Source organism: Nanorana parkeri, unplaced genomic scaffold (genome assembly GCF_000935625.1).
Source record: "Nanorana parkeri isolate BGI_ZX_2015 unplaced genomic scaffold, ASM93562v1 scaffold70, whole genome shotgun sequence".
Taxonomy (NCBI): domain Eukaryota; kingdom Metazoa; phylum Chordata; class Amphibia; order Anura; family Dicroglossidae; genus Nanorana; species Nanorana parkeri.
The window spans coordinates 484,994-508,194 of NW_017306338.1; the positions used below are offsets into that span (position 1 = coordinate 484,994).

At 40.7% G+C, this 23,201-nt stretch overlaps 1 protein-coding gene across 1 annotated transcript in view; it reads right to left on the reverse strand.

Moving 5' to 3' along the window:
* Positions 1 to 349: 349 nt before the first annotated feature.
* KIAA0319L (KIAA0319 like) overlaps positions 350 to 23,201 on the reverse strand; it is an 87,758-nt gene continuing 64,906 nt past the window's right edge. The window contains exons 12-22 of the mRNA XM_018576597.1: positions 20,904 to 21,027; positions 20,679 to 20,811; positions 16,372 to 16,520; positions 13,899 to 14,050; positions 12,860 to 12,998; positions 9,370 to 9,529; positions 9,032 to 9,174; positions 6,409 to 6,531; positions 5,466 to 5,556; positions 3,931 to 4,025; positions 350 to 1,163 (exon numbers count right to left, since the gene is read on the reverse strand). Of these exons, the coding sequence (XP_018432099.1) occupies positions 976 to 1,163; positions 3,931 to 4,025; positions 5,466 to 5,556; positions 6,409 to 6,531; positions 9,032 to 9,174; positions 9,370 to 9,529; positions 12,860 to 12,998; positions 13,899 to 14,050; positions 16,372 to 16,520; positions 20,679 to 20,811; positions 20,904 to 21,027 (1,497 nt within the window). The 3' untranslated portion in view covers positions 350 to 975. The remainder of the gene's footprint in view (positions 1,164 to 3,930; positions 4,026 to 5,465; positions 5,557 to 6,408; positions 6,532 to 9,031; positions 9,175 to 9,369; positions 9,530 to 12,859; positions 12,999 to 13,898; positions 14,051 to 16,371; positions 16,521 to 20,678; positions 20,812 to 20,903; positions 21,028 to 23,201) is intronic.

Here is a 23,201-nt window from a genome sequence, read left to right on the forward strand (position 1 = left end):
TCTCAGTACTTGCTGATACTGAATACCAATACCGTTAGTCCCATTAAGGAAGCCGGGCAGTGTGTAATGACTCGCTGCCCGGCATGGAGCCGTCTTTCTGGCCAATCAGAAAGCCAGAGGGCGGGTAATGAATCACCGCCCAGCTTCCTGATTTGCTAGCTTCCGAACTAACCAAAAAGCCGGGCGGCGAGTCATTACACGCCGCCTGGCTTACTTATGTGTTTGTATTAAATGCATGTACTTGTGTAGTTTTAGATGTGTATATGCCCAGATATGCCAAGAAAAACATTTTGCTTTTTATTTACGTAGTAAGATTTCTGAATATAGTTTTTTAATTCAGTGTTTGACTTTATTGAACACCATTCATTATTCTGCTTCTCACATCTCCTCCCCATAAAAGAGGTTTGCAGCAAGTTATTTTGCTTTAGATGTACATTTCATTTGTTGATGGTCAAGATCTGTGAGCACACAGAAACCAATGTCACCTTTTTGGAAAAAGATATGTCGTTAAATGAGGGAGGAACATTTGTTGCAGAAAAAGGCCATGAAAAAACACGGCTGAGATTGGGCTACAGAAAATGCCCAGTGCATTTCACATTTTATCCTTCAATGCCATCAGGGACCTGGCACAGTAGTGCATTTAAAGAGGTGTAAATTTAACAGCGTGGCTCATTCCTGGGAGCTGTTTCCCCAAGATTATGTGCAGAAAAAAAGTCATTAAATTAGTAAAAAAAAAATGTTCAGCATAAATCCAGTAGTACTTTCAATTGAAAAAAATAACAGTTCAAGTATGTTCAGCCTCGGTTCTCTCAGAAGAGCAAAATAGTTGGTAATTCTACTAAAATATCCATTTATTTAAAAGAAGTTCAAGGTAGCAGCTTTGTCCACAAAGTAAACCAGCAGTGGTGAAAAGGACAGTTCAGCAGCTTTAACTGCTGTACAGGTGAAAATAAAATTCCTGGGCAGAAAACGAGATTATAGCAACTCCTCTCTTTGGTTTTTGTTTTTGTGAGAGGCTTGTCCATTACGCAAAGAACCATTCTGAGGCCGGAGCAGTTTTCCCTTCTCTCTATCTGACCAGGTGTAAGCATTGTCATCGCTGTCTAGCTCGGATTCTGAATGCATCAAACTCGTGTTCTGAACTGGAGATTTCATTTTTACTCCTGTTAAGGGAAAACAAAAAGTTAAAAATGGTTTACTTAAAAGCAAAACCTATAAACTCACTTGATGGCTCCCTGCATTCAACTGTACATATAAACCTAAAGTGGAACAAAAAAACAAAACTATACAGCAATACAACCAAAGTACAGCCAAAACAATGCTAACACTGCAGCAAGAAAAAAAGGACAGTCGAGTAGATTTTAAAAATCCTCCACTGCATCCAACATCCCAGAACTCCGTATTTACAGTTGTGTGAGAAAATGTTGGCCCCCTTCCTGATTTGTCATTGTTTTGCACGTTTGTCACACTTTAATGTTTCAGATCATCAAACAAATTTAAATATTAGTCAAAGATAACACAAGTAAACACAACATGCAGTTTTTAAAGGAAGATTTTTATTATTAAGGGAAAACAAAACCCAAACCCACATGGCCCTGTGTGAAAAAGTGTTTGCCCCCTAAACCTAATAACTGGTTGGGCCACCCTTTTAGCAGCAGGAACTGCAATCAAGCGCTTGCGATAACTTGCAATGAGTCTGTTACAGCGCTGTGCAGGAATTTTGGTCCACTCATCTTTGCAGAATTGTTGTAATTCAGCCACATTGGAAGGTTTTCGAGCATGAACCGCCTTTTTAAGGTCATGCCACAGCATCTCAATAGGATTCAGGTCAGGACTTTGACTAGGCCACTCCAAAGTCTTCATTTTGTTTTTCTTCAGCCATTCAGAGGTAGACTTGCTGGTGTGTTTTGGATCATTGTCCTGCTGCAGAACCCAAGTTCGCTTCAGCTTGAGGTCACGGACAGATGGCCGCACATTATCCTTCAGGATTTTTTGGTAGACAGCAGAATTCATGGTTCCATTTATCACAGCAAGTCTTCCAGGTCCTGAAGCAGCAAAACAGCCCCCGACCATCACACTACCACCACCATATTTTACTGTTGGTATGATGTTCTTTTTCTGAAATGTGGTGTTACTCTTACGCCAGATGTAATGGGACACACACCTTCCAAAAAGTTCAACTTTTGTCTCGTCAGTCCACAGAGTATTTTCCCAAAAGTCTTGGGGATCATCAAGATGTTTTCTGGCATAACGGAGACGAGTTTTTATGTTCTTTTTGCTCAGCAGCGGTTTTCATCTTGGAACTCTGCCATGCAGGCCATTTTTGTCCAGTCTCTTTCTTATGGTGGAGTCATGAACACTGACCTAACCTGAGGCAAGTGAGGCCTGCAGTTCTTTGGATGTTGTTGTGGGGTCTTTTGTGACCTCTTGGATGCACTCTTGGGGTAATTTTGGTTGGCCGCCCACTCCTGGGAAGATTCACCACTGTTCCTTGCTTTAGCCATTTGTGGATAATGGCTCTCACTGTGGTTCGCTGGAGTTCCAAAGCTTTAGAAATGGCTTTATAACCTTTTCCAGACTGATAGATCTCAATGACTTTCTTTCTCATTTGTTCCTGGATTTCTTTGGATCTCGGCATGATGTGTAGCTTTTGAGGATCTTTTGATCTACATCACTTTGTCAGTCAAGTCTTATTTAAGTGATTTCTTGATTGTGAACAGGTGTGGCAGTAATCAGGCCTGGGTGTGGCTGGAGAAATTGAACTCAGGTATGATAAACCAGAGTTAAGTTATGTTTCAACGGGGAGGGGAGGGGGGGATAGAGGGCAAACACTTTTTCACACAGGGCCATGTGGGTTTGGATTTTGTTTTCCCTTAATAATAAAAACCTTCCTTTAAAAACTGCATGTTGTGTTTGCTTGTGTTATCTTTTACTAATATTTAAATTTGTTTGATGATCTGAAACATTAAAGTGTGACAAATGTGCAAAACAATGAAAAATCAGGAAGGGGGCCAACACTTTTTCACACAACTGTATATGTTAATTTGCCATTATAAAAAGGGATGCACCAAAATTTCATCCAGAAATTACACTTTTGCCAAAATGCCGGAAGTACAAAGACAGCCGAAAATCCAGTGTATCCCTAGCTTCTCTCCTCCCCCCTGGGTGCCGGTCTGTGTGCCTTCTGATGCAGTGGCCGGTGCCCAGCAGGGAGGAGAGAAGCTTTCAGGAGACCGAGCGGGCAGTAACAGCGGTCAGGATGCCAAGCGGTGAGAGGTGGTGCTAGCGGTCACTGTTACAGGAAGCAGAGCTCTCCTCCCACACCTTCTGCGTCAGAATGGAGAGCGGTGAGAGGAGGAGAGCGCTGTGATGTCACAGGAGGCGGAGTTCTCCCCCACCACCCGCTTGGCCTCCTGTGACCGCTAATTCAGGATGGAGAGCGGTCAATAAACACTCAGCTATCAGCTGATCGTTTGTAAATAACTGGACATAGTAAGCATACTATGTCCTAGTTATGAATATGAATGAATAAGAAGTGATCTACTTCTCTTTCTGTTCATTCATGATTGTGGACATAGTAACTCATACTATGTCCACAATGTACGAATGGACAGGAACACTCAGTACAGAGGCTCTCTGTTCATTCATAACAGAAGCTGTAGAAAAAGAGAATTAGGACTCTGTGTCCTCAATCTCCTATTCTATTTCAAAATGTGTTAGGAATACAGAACATGTCACTTTTAACTCATCTACCTAACATAAGGGGAAGATGTTTTGTAGTCCACAGAAATGAACAGGGAAGGATAATAATATTGTTTTGGATTTCAGTTTTTAATAACCCTTTAAGAACAGTCTTTGTTGGGATTAGCTTGATCTAAGCTACTGAAATCATTATCAAGTGTTTTGTACCTTATTTAAATATTTTATTACCAGTTTTGATGCTTGACTTTAGCTCCAAACTCTCTTGGTCATCAGTGGCTTCAAGGATTTTATACCTGCTCTTCCTCTTTGGTTTTCCTTTCTTTCTGTAAGGAAAGCATACATTGGTATAGCATGATACGCAGAAGCAGATTTCAGTTATGTTCCCTTCTATGGCCTTCTATCCCTGTCGATATTCAGCTCTTTTTTAGAATAAAGAATTTATTGAAAGTAAATATATTTTACATATGATAATTTATAATTTTCCCCAAAGACTATCATAAGAAAAAAAAACCCCCACACAACTATAAAAGAGGGAATCTATTGTCACTTAAGCTTTTGCCACTGTTGGTCCAGGCCTGGCCAGGAGGTAGTATGGTGGCTACATGGTCAGCTCTCTGCCCTTACAGCTCAAGGTCCTGGATTAAGATTTGTGTATTCTTCTGGTCTTAGCATTAGATTCATCTGGGTACTTCAATTTCCTTCCACAAACCAGAAACATACCGATTTGTTAATTGACTTATTACTAAACTAGTCCTAGTTTATGCATGTGTAGACTATCTGTATGTAAGAAAAATAGACTGTAAGATCCTCTGGGCTACAAGTGCTGCTATGAATGGTTCCATTTACCCGGTAAATCCCTTAATATGTAAAATGTAAAATAAAATGACATGTGGCCATTCCAAAATCCATACCCTGCAAAAACACAAAAACATTCAGGTTCCATCCTTTACATCAGAGCCCCCTGTTTATATCAGGACCCCCCTTCAAATTAGGAGACCTCTTCTTTCACATCAGAGTCACTCTTTACATCAGAAGCCCCCCTTCACATCAGAGTCCTCAGTCCCCCCTTCACTAAAAGATTCCTACCATCACAACAAAAGCCACATTTGCGGCTGTATGGCAGAGGGCGGACGCGTACCAGGCCTGGACAAAGGTGAATATCCTTTTTTGAATGGATCCCACCCTCCCGGGATTAACGTAATCATTTTCCATTGTCCTGGGGGCCACGCCATCTGCACCATGGAAAAGATGTTGTGTGAACATTTTGGGTCACCCCTGAGAAAACCAAAAGACACCCTGGCTGAGAAAGGCTGAATTAAATCATGCAGTGGCTTGCTTTGATACGGAGAGATGTTTTAAAGAATAACATTTGTAAGCACATTTACAGATATGGAATTACCAATACTTTTATCATCTCTCCTTGCTTGATGATTTTGTGACTTGCATTAAACATCTGCATGAGAAAAATAACATCTGACTGTCTGCAATAGACAAAACCACTAATCTCCTTTTTCTCAAAGTTAATGTCAGCCTCTTTATTTTGAAAATTATGTGCACAACAAACTAATTAGTGTCAATTTCTAAAAACTGAAAAGAATATTTGCTCACAGTAACCAGAGTTTAGCTTAATTTTTTCCCCCTGAAACACTAAAAGATGAAAGCAGAAATCTTTCTTATGAATCATGTTTCTCAGCCTATAGTTCAGTTTATCATGATTTATAGCAAATAGTCATGTTTTTGATAATCAGCGGACCACTTTTTACCTTTTACAGCAACAGACCATGCACCAAGTTAGCAGTCCCAATGCCACGACACAGAGAAAGCTTGTGATAATGACATATAGCACGCTCCAGTCTGCAATAGTTAAGACATTAAAGTCATTAATAATGAAAGAATAACGATTTTGGTAATGCAATAAATAAGAAACTTAAAAGGAGAACTATGGGGTTAGGGCTTTTCCCCATAGTTATCCTTAGGGTAATGGGAGGACACAAACTAGCGTCCTCCCGTCACCCTAGGCTCAGTATACCGCGAGCTACAGCTCGCGGGATACTGAGACGCCGCAATTATGTCTGGATCCGCCCAGCTGCATGAGTGACAGCTGGCTCTGCCTATCTAGAGGCAGCAATAGGAAATAATCGCTGATGTGCTGGAAAAATTGCCAGAAAGTCTCCCTGATGCAGCGAGGCTATGGCCAACTAGGTAGATTCCAAAAGGGGGTGATTTTTCCCTGTGAGGCCTAGGCTTCTTCTGCTAGTCTTACCCCCTGTAATATTCTTGATAAGGGTGTCCGAAGCAGCTCTGAATAAACAATGGGGGGAATTTTTATCAATACTGAAGCAGGCAGAATCTGGAGCAGTTCCCCCAGTTCCCAATCAGCTTATCTCTGCAGTTTGTTCAATTAAACTTTGAAAGGTAGAAGCTGATTGGTTGCCATGGAAAACTGCTTCAGATTCTGTCTGCTCCAGTTTTGATAAATTACCCCCATTGCCTTCTGAAGGGCATGCACAGTAAATGCTTTTTCCATGCTTGTTCCGCAGCCCAACATTTCAGCCCAAGAGTTATCCGCATTTTAACTAACAGAAGACTAGTTAGGTAATACAGTTGCAGTTAGCTGTTTGGCTACATATACACTTTAAACTACAGTCACACTTTAAATGGCAAAAAAACGGCATAAGTACACACAAAATACTTTATGAAACTTACCACAGTTGCTGTCTCCATCTCCAAACTGTCGACGAAAAAAATTCTCCATCCAAAAAGGGTCACAGACACAACGCTTAGTAACAGAGTTGCAGTGGCCGTGCATAGAACAATTTAACTGGCAAGCTAGGGAGGAAACACGTTGTAAGTAACTATCCAGTTTACTGCCTGAACATAGCAAAAGCATCTAAAATAAGGCAATCTTTGCAATGTCAGAAAAAGAAACCATTTTGTTTTTACTAATGAGAGAAAACTTATTAAATTCATGATGAAAAAATGCATATGTACTGAAATTATATATATATTTTAGGCCACCACCCAACCATCCCTTGTACAATGCTTCTTTTCAGCCCCCAAATATATGAGTTGTCTTAAGAAATGGTTGTGGTTTTTTTTCTGAAATATGGCTGTAATTGGCTAACGTGGACATAATTTAAGATTTAGAAATACTAGTAAAAGGTTCCAGGAGTCCAGCTGTTTACAAAACAAGAGGAAAAAACATAGTACAAAAGTATACTTTTGCTTAATTTCCGATAAAATGACTGATGAACCCTGGATGGATCTGTTTTAATAAATTGCCCCCAAAATTAAAATACATCTTCACATGGCAATGATGGAAATACTAGAATTATATCAGATTATAAAAACGAGTGCTAAACTCCGGGCACAAAAAACCCCCCCACCATTTCACCAAATAACCCTTTTGCTGCCAGAGCTGTTTTTGCATATTTAAAAAAAAACCATATACGTTAAAAAGCACATTTTAGGGCTACAAATTGCTTGATGCCCACCCCCTTATATTGTTTTCTAAAAGCGGAGCCCTTGGAGAATAAAATGGTGGCAACTGCAAGTTTTTATCACACAACAGTAGCACAACAGTTTATGAACATCCTTTTTTGGTAAAAATGCATTCAGACTCTGCGATGGCCATGACGCCTTTGGTTGATCTACTTTCAGATCATCCCTGAGCAAGTGGTTGCAATATTTACAACTCTGTGCATTTTACATTGCACTTCATGGTCAGACCACCCCATGCCATCCCCTCTCTTGGTTTGAATTGCTTTGTTGTCTTGCAGAGGCACCTACTCATTTTATCTCACTACTGTATCGGTGGAGCTGCCCGCTACTATTACTTTTTTAGACCCGTATTTTTGCCATATACAACCAAGTTATGGGAACCTTATTGGATCCTTCCCCTAAGGTAGCGCTCCTTTCTAATTTGCCTGGCTCAGTCGCTTTGATCAAGAAGGGCCCACTCCGATTGATTGTAGCGGCTGCCCGAACACTTATCCCCCGCCATTGGAATTCCATAGTTCCCCCGACCAGTCAGGAGTGGAGTGCTGAACTGTGCTACTCATCTTCATGATCGTCAACCTCAATGAATGTCCTTGTGGACCCCTTGGATTTGTACATGGATACTGCTGCATTCCAGTTGCACTATCTGAAATGCCTATGGAGCTGGGTCATGAGGGGCCCGCCTTCTACTTGTTTCTTTCTTTGCTGTTCTGTTCTTGGTCTTTTCTCTTTCTCTCTAAATTGTATCTCTCTCCTTTTTGTTGCCCTACATATGAGCTTGGCACATGCAAAAGAAATACTCTGAAGCTCCATATACATTGAAATACCTTGTTTCCCTATATTATACACTTAAGTATTTTAGGATATGGCCTGCCCCAGTTTTTTACTTGGATTTTTGGGCCACATATACATACTTTATCAACCAAATGGTTTCTGTAAATGTGTGTGCGATATTTTGGTGACAGAACCGTCATTCATTAGGATTAGGAGAACTCTCTGATATTTTAGGGGTTCATGGGTTTTAACAAGGATCAGATAATCATTGCATATTATTTTATGTTTGTGTGCAATTAACAATTCTTATAGGGGTCACGGGCTTGACTGGTTCTTGGTTTTGTTCTCGTAACACTTATACATTTTATTTCCATGAATGTTGCAATCTTATGATTGTGGTCTACCGGTAGAATAGTCTATAAACAGTAGATTTCTTTTTGGTGCTATATTTAAATAGAGAGATCGAATACATATACGACAGCTGTTTTACTTGCCATATGATTTGTATTTCTGTCCATCCAGAGATTTACATAACTCTGCCCCACCGTGCAGGACTATTTAGCAGGGGAGGGTAGCCAAACTTTCTCTGCTGCAGTTCCACTTTACCTTACAAGTTCTCTTCCCACCACCTGTCTCACCCCCGCCATGTGCTGGACATTGAGAAGCAGCAACTGATGAGCTACTCTACTTTCTCCTCCTAACGTGGGTCCTTGAACTGCAGCATAGAACTCAGAACTCTGCTGTATAGAGATTGTAACAAGCTAATAACAAGTCTAATTCAGGTATTTACATTGCTCGATTTAAAATATACCTTTAATGTTGTATTACTGAATATCGAGCTGCATGAATTTGCTTTTTTATCTGCCTGAAGTTCAGCTTTGAAATCAGTTACATTAGACTGGTTATAAAGTTAACATAACATTAGTTATAAACAAAAATAATTAATATTCAAGTAATAGGAAAGCATTGGTTACTGTATTTAAACAGCAAAAGTGGTTTTAAAGAAAGGTTCTTTGTAAATAAAGGGAATTGCACTTTTTAAGTCATCACAACTTACTGAATGTGTCAATCTCAAGTGCTCTGAAGATAAGGAAATCACTCTGCTGCTTGCGCAATTCATTGCGAAGAGTGCATGCAACCTTGTAACCTTTCATGACCGAGTGGGGGGGCTGATTCTTGACATAAAAGATCACCTTTGTGCTGTAATAGGAGGGGGAAAAAATAGTTTAAAAAACACCACTTTAGCATGCAATATTGCAAGAAGGAAACAAATAAAATTCACTAAATCAGTCACTGCCATAAATGAGAGAATCAGAAAAAGGAGTGACTAGGCATAAAAAAACCCAAAAAAGACTTGTTTGGTTTCTTTTGCAAACTGGTTTACTCAAGACTGACCTCTTCTCTGTGTAGAGTTGGATGTTCTGCACAGTAATATCAGAGTCCAGTACGCCAAGAAGAACCCCAATTTGCCTCATAAACATTCCTTTCTGTCGTTCAGTCAACTGGCTGACATTCACATCCAGAATCATTTCCACCAAGTTGTTCTTCATTGGGTCTGAAAGCAGAAATGAAACAGAGAGTGACTGTTACCAGGCAATGCTATTAAAGTGTATATAAACCCTAATAATGAACTCTTATTTGCTCCCTGTTGGTCTGTTAATTGCACCATTAAAATAGTACTTTACCTGGTACCAAGGCGCTGCCAGAAGGACCAATGCCTGAATCTGAACCAGAGGAGGCTGAGCACCCTAGAAGATGGGGGAGCCTGCCAACATGACCAGAGGGAGGGCATGTAGACCTGATGTTCAAGGCATAAATGGAAACATTACCACCGGAGGAAACATTGAACCTGAACCAGTGAGAATGTAATCAGTCAAAACTCACCAGCAAACAAGGAAAACAAAATAACTTCCCATGAAGGGAAGAGAAGACTTACAACCTGACTGATGTTCTCAACAAAAACTGGGGACAAACCTCTCAAAGAAATAGGTCCCTAGAAGGAACCTAGTACAAAATAGGTCCAGGTGAGAAAGACCAGTCAATCTAGTGGGAAGTCTCAAAGCCGAACTCGGTGTCTAAAATCGAATCTCTTTAGGTAAAACTTACCAGACAGAATTCTAAATCAGTTGAGCAAACAGCCCACAAAGGGGGGGAAATGACCCCTGAATGCTCCAGAGAACTCAGGTGTTCAAACTCTCAAAGTCAAAGTGACTGAAGGCATACAGTGCATGGAAAGCACCCCCACAAGGGTATACAGGAAGTTGAAGTTAAACCTTAACCCTAGACTGGTGAGAGAGGAGAAACTTTATAGAACTGAGGATGAAGGGAATATAAAATATATGCCCTCTAGCACACAAGAAGTGTTGCTGGGGTACTCCAGATGAACATCTAAAATCAATTTTGGCGCTTATCTATATACTTGACATTTGGGCGTTCCAGTCCAAGGGGGGTTGATCACCCTGAGATGTCTATAGTTTACTGAGAGGTTAAAAGTCAAACCACCTTAAATATGGATCTTTTCTTTAATTTTCAGGTTTATCAGCTTTGTGTACACTGTAGCTTTATTGCACAAAGTCTTCCATATCTACTTTACATATGTTTTAAAATATTTGCAACTAAACCTCTAAGTGTTTGGCTGAGGTGGTAATTGCGTTGAAATCCTGACAGGTTAACAACAAGAAAGGGGCAACACCTAATGGAGCTAAGGAAGACTCCAAAGAATGTAGAGACTTAAAGGAGAACTATGGGGTCAATGTTTTTCCCCATAGTTCTCCTTACGGTAACGGGAGGACACAAACTAGCGTCCCCCCGGGACCCCCAAGCTCAGTATACCGCGAGCTACAGCTCGCGATATGCTGAGACGCCGCACCTGGAGCGGATCCCGGCGTAGATGACGGGATCCGCCCAGCTGCATGAGTGACAGTTGGCTCTGCCTATCTAGAGGCAGAGCCAGCTGTACCCGCCCCCTCCCCCGTCCGTTCCGCCAGTCAGCGCTGGCAGATCGGAGCGGGGAGAGGGGAATCCAGCCCCTCCCCCTGTCACGGCAGAGAGCCGTGACAGGATCGAGAGGTGAGGGAACCCGGTATGTGTTCTCTCACCTCCCTATCTACTGAGCCGACCTGTGACAGTCTCATTGTCACAGGTCGGCTTAGAACTATGAGGTGAGTGGAAATCACTCATCTCATAGTTCTCCTTTAAGCAGAAAACAACGATCCAGGCTGTTGTTGTCAGGTCGTTTAGAGAGAACACTGTAGGTCGCCTTGGAACTGTTAGATCGTAAGTCCAATACATAAAGTGGGATCCAACAGATAATGTTGGATCCCAAACACAGTTAAAATCTCATACATGCAGTCTGGGAGAAGACACCATTCAAAAACTGGAGACAGCTGGAGCAGTTTGTTCGAATAGAGTGTGCCAAACTACCTTTTGGCAGGTGCAAAAGTCTCATTGAGAGCTACAGAAATCACTTGTGTTTAGCAATTACCTCTAAAGGTTGTTCAACAAAATATTAGGTTACGGGTCCTTTCATTTTTGTCCATGCCATTTTTACTTTTTTAAATGATTCAAAATATTCTGTTAATTCAAAGATCAAAACAAAGTCTGCTTTTTTTATTTAAAAGGGAATGAACATGACAGATGCCAATTACTGATTAGTTATTTCAGAAACAATTGTGGGTTCTATTTTTTTTTTTTCACTGAAAGGGTACAAATTTTTCCACATTTGTGCATATCTTAAGTTGGGCGAAATATGTCAAAGGATGGAGGATCCTGGTGAGGTTTTGTACTATATTGTGTGGTACAATAAAGCTTATTGAATGCTGGAGATATTGGAGTGTGGTTGTATTCTTTCTTCCAAGTGGTGGAATAGAGAGTGAGTGTTGGCAGATCCCTATCAGCCAGCACCCGAGTGTCAAAGAGAAAAGTTGGTCTAACTTACTTTAACCCGTTGCCACTGACTCATAGCGGCCCTTTAAGGGGATCTTAGCACGAGGATTCGTAGGAGGGCTTACCCATTATGTGATCACTGTAACTGGCTGCCACATCAGCCATATGATTGAAAGCCCATTCCACCAGCTTCTGATCGTAAATAGTGACCTGAAGATGTCAGAGACAGCTTGGTAATTGTGCTGGAAGTGTGCTCTCAGCACAGAACAGTGGACCAGCTGAGGTTACATATGTGTACAGTGTGCTTTAAGGCCTACCACTAGGGTGTTGCATGAATGCAAATGCATTCAAGTATCTTAACTATTAACAATACTGTGTTTTCTTTGTATATCACTCGGCTGTAGATCCTCAAATCATCTCTGAATTCATGCCGACAATGTCCTTTGTCGGCATGAGTAAAGAGGCTTCCTGTTGCTTCACAAACTGAGAAGGCATAGTACTCTCTCCAGTTATGAATGGACATGAAGCCTCTGTACTGAGTGCTCCTGTTCATTCATAAACTGAGCACATACTGGGCTCACTATGTCCAAACTTATAAATGAACAGTAAGTGCTTTATATCAATTCCTGTTCATTCATAACTGGGGAAGCTGGACTGATCAGCACTGATCAGCACTGATCAGTCCAATGTTTGCTCAGTACAGGGAAGGATCGTCAATTATTACACATATTTGCCGATCCTCTGCTCGGCCCGCACAGCTCTGCTCTCCATCCTGATGTGGATTTTAGAACTATTTGTATAAAGACTGAAGTAGCGATCTAAAGAATCCCAGAAGCTTGCATTTTTTGATAACGTGTTAGCCAATAAAGAGTATCACCTAAATTCGAAACCTTCTGCAATATCTAATGAATATAATACATAAATGATTTAATGGACAGCTGTAACGTGGCCTAATGTGGAAAAATGGCCTAAGGCTGACTGCTTCATGTGTTTCACTTACCTGGTTTCACCTCAACAGTTGTTCTGTCACTATCGCTCTCTCCTTTGCCATCAGTCACCTTCAAGTGAAAGGTGTAAGTCCCTTCAACAAGGTTAGAGAGGAATAGGACTGCATGGCGATCAGAGTTATTCAACACCTCCTGTAGGGAAAAAACTTGATGAGCTTTAGCAATTGTCACCTCACCTACAAACCAAACACAATATCATCTTTTTTCCATTGTCTGTAAATAATCATCTACCAGGCTTCACTTAACACACCAATCAAACAATGGCGAGACTGTGACTAAGCACTTCTAGGCGTGACTTACAGTCTACAAGGCTACAGAAATGTAAACAGTCTCATTTGCAATGCTTTCCATACACATGACCATGCAAAAAATAAATCTAAATGTAATGTAGAAAATGAGTTTATTCATCCAAACATGCAATCTAAAGTAGACAGTAGATTTGACTAACTCTAATTTTTCTGGGTCTGCAATAGGAATTGTCTGTGTTGTACACATGAAAGTGAAATAAAGAATCTGACCTTTTTCCAACACAGGTCATTTTCTTATTAAATAAATAATGTGTTCTTGCTACAGCTGAGTGTCTATGAATATCAAACTATGTTTTATATGGACCTATCTAAACTATCTACTACAATTTGTATCCAACCAGACAGGCCCTTATACCACACAGTACATTAAAAATCTAATGTGTGTGGTGAGCTTAACATTGTTTTCAAAACAATGAAAGTGTAGAGGCTAAACTAGAATAAGAGAATTGTAAAACTGAGGTTTGCATAGGGATACAACAACTTTGTGGGCTTCAAAACCTCAAGAAGCTTATGAAAGGCTTACATTATAAATCAACAGCAAACAATCTTCAGCACACTGACTAAGACTGTGCCATCAGTGTCATTGAAGGCACTATCGGGCAGGATGGATTTGTGATGGCAAAAGTGTATCTTTTAGCAGTGCTCAGTAGTGTTTTACATAAAAGAACATGCTTACATTTTGCAAAATGGTTAGAGAAGCAATTTACCCATTGGCCCTACTTACCCCAGCAGCTGGGCTATTCTCATCTCTCTCCCATTGGTAGCTAACAATTCCCTTATCATCTGAGGATTTGGAGCCATCCAACTCTGCTGTGTTAGTTGGGAGAGTAATGACAAGATTTCCTGCAATCCTTGCCACAGGCGGCTTGTTGATCTCTGCATTAAGAAATACCAAATAAGATGTCCAATAAATAGCTTTAACAGCAATCTTTTAGGATGACACCCTTAAAGTGATATTCAAGTCTTACGTTTTTTAAGCTATTTCAAATGCTAAATAAATCACTTACAATGGATGCTGCTCCTTCATGTTTAAAAGTTTTAGTTTCCTGCAGAATCAGATGGTCCCCTGAGCACAGTCCCTGATATCCTGTTTTAGGGTGGCTCCCTTCCCTTGCAGGTTCCTTTAGAGCCACCCATGTGTGTGCTAGTAAGCTGTGTGTGTCTCCACAAACACACAGGCACAGCAAGGCAAGCCACTTCCCGCTCTTCCCTCCTACAAGCTAGTGGATGGAGAGCTTCTGGAGACTGAGTTTTCTTCTGTGATCTTAAACTGGACAGGGAGTTTAGGGAAGCCAAGCTGAGAGAGTTGGAGCCAGCTGTTTAGGAACATGATAACTGTAAGTGTTTGGGCAAAACTGTATATGAATATTTGTTTGAGCTGAATTCATTATTGAAAGAAAGTTTGAGAGTTTAGTACTACTTTAATGTGAGAGATAAATGATCCTGCCTACATAGAGGGGTTATAAATCAGTATTTAAAATACCCAGCCTAACCATATGTGGAACATATAAAGTTGTTAGTACATATCCAGAGTTTTTGGGCAGCTCCACCAAATATGTCACCTTGGACACAACGTGCCCTAAAACAGAGCAGCAATGGACCGGTAATGTATTTGGTAATTTATTTGAGGGGCCCAATACGATCAGAACATTGCCTTCTACCAAGCTTCCATAGCAAAGCATTGGTATAGCTTTTAGCAATAGCGGACCATATCTTCTGCAACACTTGGGAAGGGGGTGGGGGTCAAGTGCTTATCCGAATCCCTTTTCCCATTTTAGCATATATAGGAGTTTGGTCTTATGGTTACTGGTATTGTGGGCTTCATAGTGGAAATATATAAGCTCCATGCAATGTGGGCAATTGAGGCAATAGTCCTTAAACTTGGAGATACTGCAATTTTATGGAGGTAAGGCTCATTCTAGCAAAGGGTTTTATGTCAGTAAGAGTAAGGAAGTTGCATATATATTGATGCCTAGGCTGGCCCATAAGGGAAAGATCTGAGGGTTTTCAAAACCTGGTGAGAACAAGGGGCCAGGGTATAATGCTTGCTAAAGGAAGATGCAGGTAAATTAGATTACCAGAGGTTTTTTTTTTTTCTTTTTACCATATGCCATTGTAATTGGGGGTGCTGTAAAATTAGGTCTGACGTAGTGAGACAAGAGTTTAGAGAGATCAACATCAGGTTGTAAATTGGGATGGGAGAGCAATGGACAACATCTAAGTGAGCCCACAGGGTGTTCTTTCGTTGTGTGTAGGGAGGAAAGAGGGGCTATTTGTACTCCTCTGTAGTATTTGTTATGTTTGGCAGAAAAAAGTACAGTTCAATTCCCGGAGCTAACACACTAGAATAGGGAACCTTATTTTTTAAAAGTTGACAATTCTGTTCAGCTGGATCCAATAAGATTTAAAAATTCAACATTGTACAAAATAAAATCCTTGTAAGTGTGTAAGAAAAACAATTTCAAAATAATTTCTGTAGGTAAATTAGTGAGCCCTTGTCAAAATAACCGATGCTACTAAATGTGTTCTGGGCATTTAAGTATCAATGACCATTAAAGGATTAATCGGGGGAATGAAGCCTATTAAATCAGACATTTGCATCTATGAAGCCTTTATAGGAGCAGTGATAAGTATTTACAAAAACATTTTTACAACCCTGTCTGAAGTGAACCTGTGCCCAGCCAATGCACACTAAAGTATGTACATATTCAGAACAAGCAAGAACTTAAAAACACGCCCTTACTCCCCTCTGTGGCTATAGGTCACAATTTTTTGAGTTAAGATCTACTTTTCAAATGACCGGCTCAATGAGATCTACCAACAAATGGCATTGCAACACACCTACTGCACCAGAATACAGGGTAGGTGTGATTGTGCGGTACAGTGCGTTCATCCCCAAGGAGTGTGGGATGAACTCACAGTACTAGTGTCCTCCTGCTGAGCAGACTTGCGATCGCGATCTACCTTTATTCGGTGTCCCTGCTAAGGAAATTCTCTCTCTGTCCTGATGACAAATATCACTCTCTCAGGTTAAGGTGTCCCTAAGGAACATGAATTGAAACTCAATATTTAGAGCATCTCTTTGGCTAAAATTAAAAAATCCATCTAAGATTCCAATTGTTGACCATAAATATAGATTCCAGACATTTTATTTAAATCTAAATCCTTAAGTCATTCTGAGATCAGCAAACACTCACCCTCCTTCACAATTACGCTAACAATTGCCTGATCCTGCAAGCCTCGGTCATCCTTTACAGTCAGTGTGAATTCATACTGTCCATCTTGTAGGCCAGTAACTGTAGCAATGCTGCCATTGTTGTTCTCAATTTTTATACCTTCTGGGCCCCTGAAAAAAAGAATTTTTAACAACCTGGTGACACGATCAATTAAAAATCTTTTAAAAAATGCTACAGTTGAAGGTTATAAACATTGGTTGGTGCAGCACAATCCACGCCTACTGGGAGGTGTTTTAGGGTGCTATTCAAAATGAAGCGTGCAGTAAACGCACAGGTACCATATCTTAAGCACAACACTTTGGTGTGAAACGCCCTTACCGCTATGAAGTCTCAGCAATTACCTGGAAACTATATTAGTCACAATTCAATATTAGGAAGATAGTACCTTGGTGAAGGTCTTTGTGCGGATTCCAGGCTACACTGAGCAGTTTGAACCCTTTGTTAGGACAGACAGGGTTTACATCTAGTTTAAAAATGATAATGAGATCTGCCAGCAGTGTACAGACAAGGTAATAACTTCTTTAGCCCCTTCCTTAACATTACATGGGGAGAAGCTAGGTAGGATTTTAAAGCAAGTAAAAAGCACTTCAAAAGTAAGCTGCAATTTTTTAATATTTATGCTATTTGAAAGAAGAATATGCAACAAATATAAACTAGTTGCTATAACAATTTGGCTGTAAAAGTGGAATACACTTTAAGCTTTTATTAACAACTTACATATTTTAATAAACAACATTTCTTTTCAGAGCTGTAGCTTTCCTCTGGTCACTTTTTATAAATCTGAAATATTATACATAAGGGGGAGACATCTACCAACCTTGCAAAGAAATGCGTAGAAACTTCAAGTTTGCTATAATGTAGATATTGTAACTTGGAGCCTATCAATGCTATGGGGCAAACAACAATAACTCGATATTATGCCATAGATTGCCTTAGCATGTGTTGTTAAGAAAATCAAGCCTGCGGTGACTTAAAGTGACATTAAATCCTCAGATTTTTTAACATAAAACAATACTGTAATGTGCGCCTTACTGTAATCCATGGTAGTTTCCCTTCTCTTTGCTGCTCTTCCTTTTAAATCTGTATCTGTTCTCATGCTGGGCAGAACTTCTGTTTTGCAGCAGACTGCCTTGTCTCTGAAATGGATACATGGTGTCTGTGTGTAGGTTCACAACCTGAGCCAGCACTACAGGAAGAGGCAGTCAGCTGCAAAGGGAAGTTCTCCCCCAGCATGAGAAGAGATACAGATTTGAAAGGAAGAGCAACAAAGAGAAGGGAAACTACCATGGATTACAGTAAGGCGCACATTACAGTATTGGTTTATGTAAAAAAATCTGAGGGTTTAATGTCACTTTAACTGAGGTTAGAACCTTGTTTGGTAGAGTTGGAATGAGGAGAGGGCTTGCCTTTGGAGGTAAAACAAAGCTGTGAACAATTACCACAGCCTGCAATGCCATTAGCCACCACTAGAGGAAGACTTGCGCAAATCTAGCTGGATGGAGACACATGGGCAAATACAAATAATGCATACAGTCTGGTACACTATAAGGTGGAACACTATAAGGGCTGTGTAGCAACCAAGTGATTTCCATCTTCTTCTAAGGCCTTGTTCACACCAAATGCAGAGCAGATCCGGCCAGGTTTCTGCACACGCACGCTAGTCTTTTAGATGCGTTTTTGGCTAAAAAAAAAAAAAAATGTTTAAAGTTTAAAATGGGCTTTCAGTGCGTTCCAGGCATTTGCTTGCGTTTTTGATGCATTTTTGATGCGTTTGCAGATCCAGAGCAGGTAAAATAGGGCCTGCTGCAGTTTTTCACCTGCTCTGGAACTGCACGCTGCGATGTGAACTGGAGCAAAAAATACCATTGGAATACATTGGACGCAGTTTTAATCCGGTCTGCAACTGATCTGCTCAGCACCTGCTCTGCGCTTGGTGTAAACAAGGCCTAAGATCCCCTGAACAATTCTGCAAGCTAGAATCCTTGCATGATCACTTTTCTCACTGCCCACACACACAACCACACCAGGCACATCATTTAGGGTAGCTTACCACCACCTGACATTCCACAATTAAACCTACAACTTGTGTGACAGACTAAAGCACCATATCCACAATAATAGCTTGTAAGAGAGGCAAACATCGAGCAGGTGCATAGAGATTTTCCAAAACTGGAAGTACTAATCATCTTGGGGTATCCCTGAAAAGCCTGACCAATGCTTAGGGTGTATGTTAAACCTATGAATGAACTGCTTTTGTTTGCACCCTTTTTTAAAACAAATATCATTGAAAGTGTTTTCAAAGGGTTCCTTCATCAAGGCATGTGTGAGAAATAAGACACCGCACGCCTCTGAAAAGTAGTTTAGACCCTCAATAATGTGGCTGCCATCTAACTGGCTAAAAGTTGCAAGCAAAAAGAGATCTGAATAGACATATTGTAGAATAGCCAAATCCACTGCAACTACTTTACATACAACAAAGTAAGATGTCTATTGCATAATAGAACATGTGACCTCACTGAATCTATGCACACACTGGCACAGGGGATAAAAGATCCAGCAGCAGAATTATTCTGCAGGTTCAAGGCAAAATGGTAGCATCAATCACTACCATAAAAATATCATTGACAGCTTGGGGAGACAAAAAAGACACTATTCAGTTGTCAAATAATGGAGAAAGCCTTCCAGATTTCACTTGTCCATATACGCTCAATACAACAGGTGGAACAGGCAGTGGGGAGAAACACATGGATGAAATGTGTGCAGCCCCAAGCAAATAAAAATAAAAGGCAAGCAAAATTACAGAGCACAGGGTATGGCAGCTGCAATATACTGTAAGACAGTAAACATAGGATGGAGTGCAAGCCTCTTTGATTTACTCCATTCAAAGTGTATATCCAAAAGGCTTCCCATATTTTCCCCCCTATGGCAGTTGTAGGATGCTGTGGATGAGTATGTCCATTAATTCATGGACCTCATGCTGATTGGCAACAAAATGGACACCTAGAGGTTTAAAATATACAAGCCCTACCACATACATGTTTTCATAAAGGGGCCCTGTATGGTTTCACAAGGTTGTACTAATATGGTGACTAACCTGTGAGCAACACCAAATTGTTCCTCTTTGAAATGTTCTTCATATCCTACAGTATCAAAACATTATAAAACAAAGCCTAGAGATCCAGTACAAAAACTTTTAAACCCATGTCAGAAGACCCAGGTTCATTAAAATGGTATTTTGAGAATCATTAATGAATTCTTACAGACATGGCAAGTCCACAAAGTATAAGCTACCGCTAACAGATAAAAAGATTTGGATAGAGTGGAGAAGTGTTCTGAACCCATCAGATTTTTAATGCTGGTTTTTTTCTCCAGTAGGACAGTAAACCTTGTAGGGGGGGCTGATAAAAACCTCACAAGGGGGCTAAGCTTAAGTAATTTTTTTTAAAACTGAAAATAAGCTTAGGAAAATTTCTAATGCTTAGTACAAGAAAAACATTTACAGCACAATAATGCCAGCTGCAAAATGTCAGCCGTCACCACATTACAACAAGATATTTGTCAGTGGTGTGGTGTTATCACGTCCATTTTTCCTCTTTATAAAAAAAGAAAAGCAAAAAGGCATATTTATAAAACACGGCAGTGTTTTTTACAAATATACTTTACACTTCAAATTCCAAAGAAAGCAAAGCCCTATTCAGAATAGTGAATGGAAAAAACAAAAACAAAAGAATACGGGAGTCGAACCCAGTCCCATGACCTATCAAAGTTTCGTGTGTGGCCTCTCCACCAAACTCAGTGTGGAGTAAACACTGTGGTGTCCTTCAGAGTGCAGATAGCAGTATGCGGTCTTTATAAATGGGCCCCTGTGTCTTTTAGTACTAAATCTGGGATTATAATTCCATTAAAGTGAACCTTACCTTGCCTAAAAAGGAACTAACAACTGTGCTGTAATGCAGACACCTTGCGGTACCTGCAAGTACTCGTGTTACTGCTCAAATCAATTCCTGTGTCCTGGTACAACCTCTTGCATCTTAACGCAAAGCTGTACAAAGGGCTCAAACTTCTCTAGAGTCAAAATTAAGCCCTGAATCTTCTCATTCAACTGTCAAATGTCCTCAACCTTATTTGCCTACCGAGGCTCTGACATTTATAAACACATTTGTTATCATAGGATCGTTTTAGGCAAGGTCATATTCACTTAGATTCCTGTGTGCTATGCTCTTCAGAAACCTGTTTTAGCCTTTATCATATATAAGTAAAATACAAACTTTGTTTTCTCCCAGAAATAAGAGGCAATCTTCTGATCATCAGTGCTCCGACTTCCATCTAGGGTTGTACTGTCCACTGGAAGAGTAAGCTCTTTGTCCGGGCCAGCATCAGCTTGAGGAGGCTTGTTGTTTTCTGTCAAAGAAGAACTGGTGTGAGAGATGGAATGCAATAATTTATAGAATTCCATCCTAAGTTTTAGTTATTGTATATAATAGAGGTCTTACCAGGCTGAACAATTACTGTCACCTCGCTGGTAGACTGCTGACCTGCAGAGTCTGTCACCGTGAGCTGAAACGTATAATCTCCTTCTTGAAGAGCTGACAGCTGAAGAGTTGCTGTTCTGACTCCCTGAAGAGTTAGAGAAAAGCAGTACCTACAATCAGTACTATTAAATATAAGATCCAATCTTATTTGCTATGGCAATTGAGGCCTTAGATTTAGGGTCCAACAGATGGTAAATTTCAGTGGTAACACATCTGGCAGGAAAACTGAACTTACAGGGCTAAATGCCGATGATTTAATACTATTTCTTTATCATTCTGGACCCTCCTAAACGTCTGCCACCCATAATATAGAAAAAAAAAAGGTAAATACTCCAACCTTTAAATCAACTGGCAGAAATCTGTTCTTGTGCATCCCCCAGGCCCCCAGCTACTACCCAATCCCCTTCTCCTTTGAAAATTGTATCATCAACTAAGTACCTGGGGACTGTAATAACTAAAAATACCCTTTCCTGGTGGAGAATATATCTATGTCTATATGCCTATGATCATGCCAAAATCGGATTTTTAACAGAACTAATTTCTATGTTTTCTGCTTTTGTGTGGGGCGCTTCAAGACCAAAATTAAAATTGATCACATTACAGAGGCCCAAGTAAGAGGTAGGAATGGCCCTCCCAGGCCTATTTTTATGTTACTTAGCAGGGGAGCTGAAACAACTGAGTCAGTTCGTAATGACAGTTAGTAATTTTTATTGAAACCCCTAAACTCGCATATGTTCCTTGATGGATTGTTATGGATGGAATTAACCACTGCGTGGTATAATTATTACTTTGAAGTGATGACGTTTGTTTTAAAAATGTAAAGATTGCTAAAAGTTAATAAAACATTTTTGAAAAAAAAAAGATAAACTGGGAAACCCCTAAACTCTTCTCTCACAAACTCCATTTACCAATTCCAAAGTTGTCCATCTCTGGGCAGATTGGAGGGAAACAACTGGTATCCTTTAAGGGTCTGCCTGATGATGATTTATCTTTATGGCATAATCCAATTCTTTAACACCTATGTACTATTCTACTTAAAGGAAATCTCATTGCCGCCTTATCAAATGTGTAACCATAAGGGTGCTCTACACTCCTTTACAAAGCTTCAAGAAAAGTGTAAGCTGCTTCATTCTCTTTTTGGCTTAGAGGCACAATTTAAAACTCTGAATATGTATTTATCTAACTACTCCCTAATAGACATTTCGAGATCACAGTGCCTTAAAGGGTTGGTTTCTGCTCTATACTCCCATATACATACCAACCTGAGCAAGTCTCCTCTTACAGTTAAAACTAAATCGCAGCCTCTTATGCCCACCATGTCAGAAGAAGACTGGGATGACATGTTCTCTTTTCATATGTATGTCTTACCAGCGATCAGTAACTTGTTAATCCAGCTGTATGCTATCCACCAGGCCTATCTATCAACAATACGTTTAAGTTAGGGATGTCCCGATACCGATACTAGCATCGGTATCGGGGCCGATACAGGGCAGTACTTGTACTTGTGAAAAGGCCCGATACATAGCTCCGATGCTTGCACATCGGTGTTGAATTTGTATCGCCCAACACCCGGGACATGTGGTTCCAGGCGCCGAGCAAGCAAGAGCGGGGGGCGTGGATCGGCGAGAGCGGTGACAGAGCAGGGGGCATGGAACGCTGAGAGCATGGGGCGTGGAGCGGTGACAGAACTGGACGGTGGAGCTGTGACAGGCTCTGTCACCTCCCTCAGTCTCTGTCCTCCCCGGCCGCTGCTAGTTCTTGTCACAAAGTGCTCCAAATATCATGCTTTTCTGGACAAGAATTTCACACAGTTGTAAATCAAGGAGGAATATATGACTACCCCCTGGCTTTGGCACATGCCCTGCATTCTCCATATTTTGGTTAAAGCCAGATTCAATATCACAAAAGTGTTGCCCGCCAAACAGCTTCCATTTATTTTGGCATGGCATAGCAAGAAGGGGCATAAGAAAAACTAGCGACTGGAAAAATGGCTGGCGCTATTTTATTTATTAGTGATAGGTATTCTGTTAAAGGAGAACTATGGGGTCAGTGTTTTTCCCCATAGTTCTCCTTAGGGTAACGGGAGGACACAAACTAGCGTCCTCCCGTTACCCTAGGCTCAGTATACTGAGACGCCGCAGCCGGAGTGGATCCCGACGTAGATGACGGGATCCGCCGAGCTGCGTGAGTGACGGCTGGCTCTGCCTATCTAGAGGCAGAGCCAGGTGTACCCGCCCCCTCCCCCGTCCGTTCCGCCAG